The sequence below is a fragment of the Eriocheir sinensis genome, chromosome 25 (assembly GCF_024679095.1).
Source record: "Eriocheir sinensis breed Jianghai 21 chromosome 25, ASM2467909v1, whole genome shotgun sequence".
Taxonomy (NCBI): domain Eukaryota; kingdom Metazoa; phylum Arthropoda; class Malacostraca; order Decapoda; family Varunidae; genus Eriocheir; species Eriocheir sinensis.
In genome coordinates, this window is record NC_066533.1 from 19,142,346 (window position 1) to 19,153,495 (window position 11,150).

Consider the following 11,150-nt stretch of genomic DNA (forward strand, 5'->3'; position numbering starts at 1 on the left):
TCACACACCTTGGTAGAACAGTGCAGAACTACGGCAGGTCTCGTCAAATCTTACGACGGATTCTTTGCCACGCATTGCCTCGCTCAGCACGGGTGTATGGCGTTATCGATAGTTAACTGTGCATAAGGACAAAGATCCAAATCTCTTAGTTACTATGTGTCCATCATGCATGTCTTACTGTATGGATGTGAGACATGGGCATTGAATAGTGACTTGAAGAGGCGGACTGACATGCTTTTGATAACAAGTGCCTATTCAGAAGCATGGGATATCGCTTGAATGACAATGTGTCGAAGCGGTGATAACTCCGTGAAACTGATTCGAAGCTTATTACCTGCATACTCCGTGAACACCAGCTCCGGCTTTACGGGCATGTAGCACCCTACCCAGAACTCGACACTGCTAAGGGGACGTCCACAGAGTTCCTGGATTGAGCAAGTCGATAGATTCTGCCCTGCATGGAGACCTATCCGGAAGAACTCCCGGTTTGGAGTTGTCAACCAGATCAAGTTCAAGCTCAGCTGCCGGGGAAAAACAAGCGGCCTCGGCAGCCTCAATAACCAACAGACAGAGGATGATAATACGCCAAAAGAAGAAGAAGGACTAGAAGAAAAACTGGAGGGGCTGACTGGACTCCTCAACGGCCCTAAAACACTCCAGAAGAAGAAGAAGTGCAGTCCCTATGTCAACCAGATCAAGTTCAAGCTCAGCTGCCGAGGAACAACAACAACAAGCAGGCTCGGCAGCGTCACTAACCAACAGGCAGAGGATGACAACACGCCAAAAGAAGAAGGACTGGCGGGGCTGACTGGACTCCTCAACGGCCCTAAAACACTCCAGAATAAGAAGAAAACAGAACGACAAATCGACAACGTCCTCAATCATTTGACACCATCATCACAAGGTACAGGCGGGCCACTTGCAGGTAATTTCTTCCACTTGTTTATTACCCCTGCGGCAAAGAAGACATTTCCTCTCTTTTCCCGGGGGTTTTGGAGCTTGAGACAATGACCCCTTGTGATGTTGTCTCTGGGGGCCAGCTGGAAGAATAGGGTGTACTTCTTCTTCTTCTTTTGACCTGTAACGCTTTGTATCGCTTCTTAGGTCCTCCTCCTCTCGTTCCTCCCTTCTTCTTATTTACACACCTTCCCTTTCAGTATTATGTTATTTTCTAACCTGAAATAAAGCCACTGATGTTCACTTATTCAGACGTTTGTGCCATAGGTCTATCTGTGTGTCTACCCTTCTCAGACTGAAAGACTTTACCCTGCAGAACAATGGTGACTCAGGACGCAGCCATCCTCCCAAAGGTGAATAAGATGAAGGTGAAGAAGATGAAAAAGAAAGCAAAGAAGAAGAAAATGAAGGGAGCTGATGTGAGTATCAATAACCACAAATATTCTTCTTCCCTTAGTCCCATGATGACATTTGCTTTCCTAAAGTCTCACACATCGCTACCTTTAACCCGGTAGCTGCTGGGATCATGTTTCTTAAAGGCCCCTCTAAGTGAGAATAATTAAAAAATATCATCACTCGCGCAATCCATTTCATAATATATTTATATCAATGAATTTGTGATCAGTTTATGCATCATCTATTTTGTGGGGTTTATGTATATCTTGGCAAAGATTTGGCCCGTTGCTGGTACACGGTAAAGCCACAAATTTGGCCCGTTGCTGCTTCCGGGTTAAAGTTTTACTATTTACCAATCATGCTTGTTTATGTAGCTCCCTGTTATATATCCTTTCCGACTTGTTCTTCCCCTGTTGAATTTGATTTTTGTACAAACAAATTTATGACTAGTATCAGTGTGTTGGTATAAAACTATTAACCCTTAGACGGCGGCAGTATTTGAAGAGTAGCTGTAGTTACGGCGCATACAAGATGTTTTAACAAATGCTTATATATAGATTCTACCTCAATCTGGAAGTGTTGCTATTTTATTGCCATACAAAACTGACTGACTGAATTTTGGACCTTCTATATAGAGTTTCACTGCCGTCTAAAGGGTAAGATATGGTACTACTCAAACAGTTAATACTATTTTTCTGCTTGTCATTTTTTCAGAACTTTGACTCTGAAAGTGAAGCAGATAAACTGGATTTGGAGCAGAAGATGTATCCCTTGTCACACTACATCTCTGACCAGGAGGAACTTGTCAACCAGATGTTCCTGACACTGAGTGGGTCCAAGCTGGAGGCCATGCTGCCACCCGTGCTGAAGGTGTGTGTCACTGTGAGGGGAGGGCACGGTGGGGGCTTGTAGCATGTTCTCAGTGATGCATTAGACTGGTACTTGCTGTAACCTTGTATGTTGCTGCAGTGTTAGAAAACTGTGATGGAAGGATTATAGTAACATCACTCTGCCTTGGTTTTCAGAGCACTCCACTGACAGAACTGAAGAGGCTTTGTATCCATGAGTTGCGGGGAATGAGCAAGAAGAGAATCCTGTGTTGCATCAGTGGTAAGCATTTTAATGAACCAAGTGCAGTACAGTACAATATCCTGAAGATACAGTATTAGCATACTATCAGTAAAATGTAATAAATATGCAGTTCATATATTATTGTGTAGTTTGTCCTTTATTCATATTTTTCAAGCATATATATTTGTTTTCCCTGCCATAAAACAAAACTTTTTTTATTTTCAATCCAGTGTTTGTATACTAATCTTGATGTATTGGTGACCAGGTGAGGTGATGGAGGGATCGTCTGGCAGTGAGGACGAGGAGGACGACAAGGGAGAGGCTGCTGCCGAGGACTCAACACAGAATGATGCAAACACCAAGTAAGTCGCAGTGGGAGTATGCCTAGAGACAGGGTTCTTCTTCTTCTTTTTCGTTGTTTACCCCGGTAGCTGCGAGGATTATGTTTCGTAAAGACTCCTCTAAACGAGAAGAATGAGAAAGAATAATGACTCACGTAAAGCATTTCATAATATATATCAGTGCATTTGTGATCAGTTTATGCACCATCTATTTTTTGGGGGGTTTATATCATGGCAAAAATTTGGCCCGTCGCTGGTACTCGGTAAAGCCACAAATTTGGCCCGTCGCTGCTACCGGATTAACGTCCTCATTTTCCCTTATGGAGTTGGATGGTTTGATGAAGATTACGTTGTTTATGTATCTTGGTTTGGAGAGTGAATTTTTCTGCCTTGGATGCAACATTATCAGATTGTCGTACATGGCGTATTGTTTTTGTCAATTTCTGACCAAAAACTATCGTACCCACAAAGATAATATGCATTTATATTAATTATTGTTAAAATTGGTAATTATTAATGCTCTTTTTAGCAATATTTTTGGGCCAGAAACTAGAAAATACAATGTCATGTGTGCGATAATCTGGTAATGTTACTTGGATTCCCTTCTTGTAGGCAACCCTAGGTGTTGGCTGATGGCCCAGGTGGATTGCCTAGCATGGCCATGAGCCCCACCTGCCTGGGTTAGATTGTTGATGTGGCAGGGTGTGTCCATAGATTGGTGGGCCATGCACGCAAGACCTCTGAGGCTCTAGTCTGCAAGGTCCCAGTTAGCAAAGGTGTCACAAGGAGGCACTCTGAAGGGCCTGACGAGGAGGAAGCTGTGTACCGGCAGGGACTTAGGCCCTCTGCCTTTTTTTTTAAGGGGGGGTTGTGGGCCTTTTCATGGGTAGCTTGCTGACCCAGATGGTAGTTTGGCAAGGCCTCTCTACTGTGAGCCTGAAAACACTCATGAGAATGCATTCATCCTCTTTTTTGGCCTTTAGAAATGATGTGAGAGTCAGAAGCGTCTTATAATACCAACCCAAGACTTGTGAGAGGAGTGATCTGAAGAATGGCTCAGCTCTGGTGACTTCAGGGGCAGAACAAGTTTTTACAACATGATGCAAGTTTAAATAAGGGATACTTCACACACACAGCAATAATTAGTGGAGCATGGGAGCACAAAACACCCTTGTGGCAACCTTATTGGCTTGGCGACACACAACAGACAGCTCAAGGCTAAGGCGAGTCCACAACATAGGAAAGTCACATTTAAATTCCTCAACACAGCACTAGAATACAGCACAGGAACAGCATGAGCGAGCGGAAACGCTGAGCAGTGGTCTGCATGTTGCCCTGAGCGGGTGACCAGGAGTGGGTGGACCTGCTGAGGCACGTGCTCCATAGCCAGACGGGAGGTACACTGAGGCAGGAGGGGTAACGCATTGCTTGGGGCATCCAGAATACATGAATGATTTGCCTCATTTTCTTGCAGAGGAGAAAAGAGGCTGGGTGATGATCAGACCCCTGAATCTTACCTCCTGAAGAAGATCAAGGTGGAGCCTGGGTTGGAGGACAGCACAGGCAGCGGGGAAGGCAAGAGTGTGTTGGAGCTCCTGGAACTTGAGATGCGGGCGCGGATCATCAAGACCATGCTGGAGAAGGGCGACGAGGGGAAGAAGATAACGGAGGACGCCATCGCTGCCGTGATGCAGAGTGCCAAGCAGATAACCAAGGAAGGTGATGCAGCAGCAGGAGGTGGCAGCAAGGAGGCGACAAATCCAGTTGAGTCCAAGGATGATTCACAAAGGAGTTCAGGGAGAGAAGCCGTGAGTGAGGAGGAGTTGGTGGAGGAGAGAAGCAGAGGAAGGAGGAGGACTTACGGCAGGGAAGGAGACCGCAGGAGGCGCCACCGCCCACCAGGGGACAGCAAAAGAACTTCAAGCAGGTCCCGGAAGAGAGGGAGCGGCAGCTACAGTGAGGAGGACAGCCACGGACGCAGCTCCAAGAAGCCAAAGGAACCCAGCAGCTCCGAGAAACATGCGGCCAAGAAGAAGAAAATCACACGGAAGGAGTTTGAGGAGAGGATGAAACGCGCCAAGAAGAACCGCACGTACCGCCAACGCAAGTCCTCGGAGGATGAGGAGAAAACAAACGAGAATGAGGACAAACCTGACGACGAAAAACCCAAGGAGGACAGCGAGGAAAATACGGATAACAAAACAGATTCCAAGACCCAGGATGGCAAAGACGGCGCCTCTGATGGAAACCTCACGCAAGACGGGGCGGAGCGAGAAGCCTCAGAGAAGGAAGAAGGCGAAATTGACAGCAACGAGGAGGAGGAGGGAGCGTGCAGCCCAACCGACATGTCCAGTGGCAGTCACTACTCATCCTCGTCCACCTACAGTCGAAGTCGATCCAGAAGCTACAGTAGAAGCCTCAGCAGAAGCCCCAAGCGAGGTCGGCAGAGAAGAACCAGCAGGAGAAGTAGGAGCAGGAGTAGGAAGAGAAGGAGGAGCTACTCGCGAAGCTACAGCAGGTCAAGGAGTCCCGAGAAGAGGAAGGGGAGAGGCGAGCACCAGAAGAGGAGTTACGGGAGGAAGAGGAGTCAGGAGCCACGCAAGAGCAGCAGCGGCAAGAGGGAGGTGAAGAAGGCGTCCCCGGCGGAGGATCTCAGCCCCAGCCGGGAGGAGGACTGGGGCCATAAGTGCGATATAGAGTTTGTTGATTCTGAGGAGGACTTCGACGACAACCCTGAGGCCACAAAGAAGGATGCACCTGCTAAGAAAACGGTGCCGGTGAATCGGATCGAGCGTGCCAGTATAAGTTTTTCCCTGCAGAAGAAGCCGGTCGGTATCGCGCAGGGCATAGACTTGGATGACCTGCCGTTGAAGAAGAAGCAAGTGGCTGATAATATTGAGGCTGTTGCTCCTGCTGCTCCAGTCAAGAAGCCCCCAACCAGTGAGGAAATAGTCATCAGCTCGGACAGTGAAGCGGAGGTGAAGGGCTCCACCAAGGGCGACACAGGGCAGAAACAGAAGAGTAAGGAACAAGCTGAAAAACCTCCTGTAACCAACATCACCTCCTCAAGATTAGACGGAGCAAAAACAACAGATATAAACCCACAAACTGATCAGGGAAAGCTCACCAAGAAGACCATTGACCCCGAGACCAAGCCTGAACCGGCGACTAAAGAAACACAGGAAGATTGTATGGAAGACTCACTCAAGCTTGCCACCAATACCACCTGTGAAATACCTGCCAATAAAGGTGTGGAAAATACAGATAAGGCGATTTCCAAAGAGGAGAGTCATGCCGGAGATTCAAAGGAGAGTAGAAAGAGTATGGATGACTCGGAAAGTTCACCTGAGGACACTGAAGATGCCCCTAAAGATGATGAAAGGGAACACAGGGATATCTCTCCTGACGGTAAACTCAAGGATAAGTCAGAATCATTAAGGACAGACCCTCTCAGTGATGGCTCAGTAGATTCAAAGGGCAAAAGTAGTGATGGTTTGAGTGAGGAGAGAGAACAAGATACAGTAGAGGATGCAATGGATACCCACATCTCAGGGGGTGATGCTGTGAAGTCCGACGAGGTGAACTTAAATGAGACAGAGGTGACGGAAATCTCATTCAAGAAATCCCGGAAAAGAAAAGCAGATAAAGTTGTAAATTTGAAACCCACAACTGCCCTTCATTCACTGGAGGAGGAAGAGCAAACAGAAGCCTTGACATCATCTTCCACTGACACAAGAAGCCAAAAATGTGGAGATAAGGGAGTGGAACCTAAAGATGAAGACATGGCATTAGATTCTGAGAGGGAGGAGATAGTGGAAAAAAGTGACAGCTCAGAAACCAGTGCCCAGAAGGAGGAGGAGGAGGAGGAGGAGGAGGAGGAAGCAGATAAAGACATCACCGCAGTACATGAAGATCAGAGTGAGGACGTTTCCAAGGCAACAAAGAAACTCAAGGAGAGTGAGGATGAAAAGGAGGTCGAGGAGAGGGTCTTCAGGGAGCTGCGTCGGAGGAGGAGAGCACCAGTTGACCCCATCAGGATAGAGACAGGACTGATCCGGAGGCGTGTACAGCCCTCCAGGAAGATAGAAATGATCGTCCCTGAGAAATCGTGGATGAAGAGGGAGAAGAAGAAGAAAGACAAAACGAAGGATGTCCTAGCAATGGAAGGGGTTGGACTATGGAAGAGCACACTGTCAGAAGCATCACAGAGCTCCCCAAAGGATGCTGACCAGGGAATGGAAACTACCCACGGCATTGAACCAGTGGAAATGTCAGAGGATATAGAACAGCCAGGCAAGTCACTCAGTAGTCCGACACCAGCAGGCGACACTGAGAATTCCCAGCTGTTGCAGAGGCCATTGTCCCCCTCACCCAAGCCAGACACATCACCCGAAACATCACAATCGGAGGACAAAACGATGCGGAAAATCGACCAGGACACGGAGATCATCGGAGTCATCGAAACCAGCAAAGACGCAAGCGATAACTTCGATGACATGGACCTGGGCGGCGCCAGCTGGAGCATGCGGTGGCTGCAGAGCGAGAAGGTGCAGAAGGTTGTGACGAGTAGCAAGATGTTGAGCCGAGTGCGCAAGAAGATCCAGAAGAAGGAGAAGGCCACTAAGGGGGTCATGGCAGAGAAGGTGGAGGAGGCACAGAGGCCGTCCGAGGGTGCCGTCCCCGTCATAGGCAGCATCGAGGAGTACGAACGCCTCTTTGGCACCAGGGTTAAGAAGGACGAGGCTGCCGGTGCTCAGGAATATTCAGGGCAGGGACAAACACCAGGGATCTCCGCGCAGACTCAAGTCGATATTCCAGAGGTGAAGGACAAGGGTAACCCGGTGTTTGGCTCAGATGATGACGGGGAGGACAGCGAGGAGGAAGCCCTGTGGTCGAAAATTATTAAAAAGTAGTGGATAACAAACACTATAGGACTTTACTGTTTTGGCATTGGTGGTATTGGGAGCCTCTGCCCAAATTAAGGTAACATTTATGAGGCAAAAGATAAGGGTAACTCCATCTTTGGCTCAGACGATGATGAGGAAGACTGGTTGGAAATGATTAAAAAGTAGTGGATAACAAACACTATAGGACTTTACTGTTTTGGTATTGGTGGTATTGGGAGCCTCTGCCCAAATTAAGGTAACATTTATGAGGCAAAAGATAAGGGTAACCCCATCTTTGGCTCAGACGATGATGAGGAAGACTGGTTGGAAACGATTAAAAAGTAGTGGATAACAAACACTATAGGACTTTACTGTTTTTTTTAACCCAATGCCTAGTCTAATTATATGGATGAATGCTATTTATATGTGAATAAATTATTGAAATCACCCAAGTCCTTAACCTAATCAAAAGGAAATGAAGTGATTATTAGCCAAATGTGCCATATCATGAAAACTTGCAGCATGGAAGAGAGGTGAGGTTGTAGTGCAGGGAAAAAGTATTAATGATTGCAGAAATATTTGGTTCACGTTAGATTATGAGGTTACTGTCTGCTGTTTTCTGTTGGTGCTAAGGGGATGGTATTTGGGGGGGACTTTATTAGATTGTGAGGTAACTAAATGTCTGTGCTGTCTCCTCTGGCTTTTCAGGGGGTAATGGAGCAAAGGTGGTATTTTTGGGGTTCATGTTAGATAATGGGGCAAATGTCTGTGCTGTCTACTATGGCTTTTCAGTGGCTAATGGAGCAAAGGTGGTAGTTTTTTTGGGGTTCATGTTAGATAATGGGGCAAATGTCTGTGCTGTCTACTATGGCTTTTCAGGGGCTAATGGAGCAAAGGTGGTAGTTTTTTGGGGGTTCATGTTAGATAATGAGGCAAATGTCTGTGCTGTCTACTATGGCATTTCAGGGGCTAATGGAGCAAAGGTGGTAGTTTTTGGGGGTTCATGTTAGATAATGAGGTAAATAACTGTGCTGTCTACTATGGCTTTTCAGGGGCTAATGGAGCAAAGGTGGTAGTTTTTGGGGGTTCATGTTAGATAATGGGGCAAATGTCTGTGCTGTCTACTATGGCTGTTCAGGGGCTAATGGAGCAAATGTGGTAGTTTTTTGGGGATTCATGTTAGATAATGGGGCAAATGTCTGTGCTGTCTCCTGTGGCTTTTCAGGGGGTAATGGAGCAGAGGTGGTAGTTTTTGGGGGTTCATGTTAGATAATGATGCAACTGTCTGTGCTGTCTACTATGGCTTTTCAGGGGCTAATGGAGCAAAGGTGGTAGTTTTTTGGGGATTCATGTTAGATAATGGGGCAAATGTCTGTGCTGTCTCCTGTGGCTTCTAAGGGGCTAATGGGCTTGTGATGCCATGTTTTGTTGTGTTCATCTTTGATATATGAAGTAACTAAGTCTGTGCCGTCTCCTGTTGCTTCTAAGGGGCTAATGGGCTTGTGATGCTATGTTTTGTTGTGTTCATCTTTGGTATATGAAGTAACTAAGTCTGTGCCGTCTCCTGTTGCTTCTAAGGGGCTAATGGGCTTGTGATGGTATGTTTTGGGGTGTTCATCTTTGGTATATGAAGTAACTAAGTCTGTGCCGTCTCCTGTTGCTTCTAAGGGGCTAATGGGCTTGTGATGGTATGTTTTGTTGTGTTCATCTTTGATATATGAAGTAACTAAGTCGGTGCCGTCTCCTGTTGCTTCTAAGGGGCTAATGGGCTTGTGATGCCATGTTTTGTTGTGTTCATCTTTGATATATGAAGTAACTAAGTCGGTGCCGTCTCCTGTTGCTTCTAAGGGGCTAATGAGCTTGTGATGGTATGTTTTGGGGTGTTCATCTTTGGTATATGAAGTAACTAAGTCTGTGCCGTCTCCTGTTGCTTCTAAGGGGCTAATGGGCTTGTGATGCCATGTTTTGTTGTGTTCATCTTTGGTATATGAAGTAACTAAGTCTGTGCCGTCTCCTGTTGCTTCTAAGGGGCTAATGGGCTTGTGATGGTATGTTTTGGGGTGTTCATCTTTGATATATGAAGTAACTAAGTCTGTGCCGTCTCCTGTTGCTTCTAAGGGGCTAATGGACTTGTGATGGTATGTTTTGGGGTGTTCATCTTTGATATATGAAGTAACTAAGTCTGTGCCGTCTCCTGTTGCTTCTAAGGGGCTAATGGGCTTGTGATGGTATGTTTTGGGGTGTTCATCTTTGATATATGAAGTAACTAAGTCTGTGCCGTCTCCTGTTGCTTCTAAGGGGCTAATGGGCTTGTGATGGTATGTTTTGGGGTGTTCATCTTTGATATATGAAGTAACTAAGTCTGTGCCGTCTCCTGTGGCTTCTAAGGGGCTAATGGACTTGTGATGGTATGTTTTGGGGTGTTCATCTTTGATATATGAAGTAACTAAGTCTGTGCCGTCTCCTGTGGCTTCTAAGGGGCTAATGGACTTGTGATGGTATGTTTTGGGGTGTTCATCTTTGGTATATGAAGTAACTAAGTCGCTGTTGTCTCCTGTGACTGCTAAAGGGCTTGACAGGGTAGTTTCCTTGGGGTAATGTTAGATTATGAGGCAACTAACTGCACAGCACCCAATGTCTACTAAGGGGCTATTTTTTATATTTTTTTTTATAGTGGACTCAAGATTGCAAGTTTCATGTAGTTTGATGTGCTTGGTTGCGTTGCCCATGTTAGTGAGGGTTCTTATTCTGTTGTGTTGGTATGCTAATTGTTAGGGCGTGAAGCATCCCAAACATGCACTATTTTGCTTGGTAAGGAGTTGGTTAGGAGCAGCGAGTAGCGGGCTTTTTTATTTTTTTATTATTGTGTCCTTTTTTTGTGCCCTTGAGCTGTCTCCTTTGCTGTAAAAAAAAATCGTTATAATCATCTTTGCTTTCTGATAATTTACCCCTAAGGTCCGACTGCCCATGTTAGGAGGGGCGCCGTGGCTGTCACTCGGAGCATCTCTCAGTAGGCCATTCGTAACAACGTAAACAAGGAGTCGTTATAGAAATTTAATGGCCATATGAATCGTTTCGCTCAGATTTTTTTTTTTTTCAACGACGCACTTCTATAATGTGTTGTTTCTCGTCAGTAGGGAAGGGAAGGGAAAGAAATGAGAGGGAAGGGAAGGGTAGGGAAAGGAAGGATATGAAAGGGAAGGGTAGGGAAAGGAAGGAGATGAAAGGTAAGGGAAAGGTAGAAAAGGGAAGGGAAGGGTAGGGAATGGAAGGAGATGCAAGGGAAAGGAAGGAGATGCAAGGGAAAGGAAGGAGATGCAAGGGAAAGGTAGGGAAGGAAGGAGAAGGGAAAGGAAGAGCTCTCTATATAGTTCGAAGGAGAATCATCCTGAGCCGACTCGCTGAATAATGCAAGAGAAACGATCACGCTAAATAAATAATGGTCTTGATAACAACATATTTTCGACCTGTGCCTTAGACGTCATCACCGCCCACACCG

The 11,150-nt window shown here is 46.3% G+C and overlaps 1 protein-coding gene across 5 annotated transcripts; it reads left to right on the plus strand.

Annotated features, from left to right (window-relative positions):
• Positions 1-427: 427 nt before the first annotated feature.
• On the plus strand, positions 428-8,099 carry LOC127003565 (E3 ubiquitin-protein ligase RBBP6-like). 5 transcript variants are annotated; one of them, XR_007757150.1, is made up of 7 exons: positions 429-904; positions 1,274-1,376; positions 2,068-2,223; positions 2,379-2,463; positions 2,690-2,786; positions 4,240-7,748; positions 7,908-8,099. XR_007757150.1 is itself a non-coding variant. In XM_050870439.1 (6 exons), the coding sequence occupies exons 2-6, from the start codon at positions 1,278-1,280 to the stop codon at positions 7,676-7,678; spliced, it is 3,876 nt and encodes a 1,291-aa protein (XP_050726396.1). In that variant the 5' UTR covers positions 428-925; positions 1,274-1,277; the 3' UTR covers positions 7,679-7,859. The 5 variants fall into 5 exon arrangements, 4 of the variants coding, with proteins under 4 accessions (XP_050726396.1, XP_050726397.1, XP_050726398.1 ...); XM_050870439.1 differs by lacking the exon at positions 7,908-8,099 and having other exon boundaries at positions 428-925; positions 4,240-7,859; XM_050870440.1 differs by lacking the exon at positions 7,908-8,099 and having other exon boundaries at positions 428-910; positions 4,240-7,859.
• Positions 8,100-11,150: the final 3,051 nt, after the last annotated feature.

Excerpts from the sequence above, each read along its gene's own strand:
- LOC127003565 (XM_050870439.1), top strand. The coding sequence starts at position 1,278 with ATGGTGACTCAGGACGCAGCCATCCTCCCAAAGGTGAATAAGATGAAG. Across the intron at positions 1,377-2,067 it reads AGAAAATGAAGGGAGCTGAT|AACTTTGACTCTGAAAGTGA; the intron begins GTGAGTATCAAT and ends TCATTTTTTCAG. Across the intron at positions 2,787-4,239 it reads CAGAATGATGCAAACACCAA|AGGAGAAAAGAGGCTGGGTG; the intron begins GTAAGTCGCAGT and ends ATTTTCTTGCAG.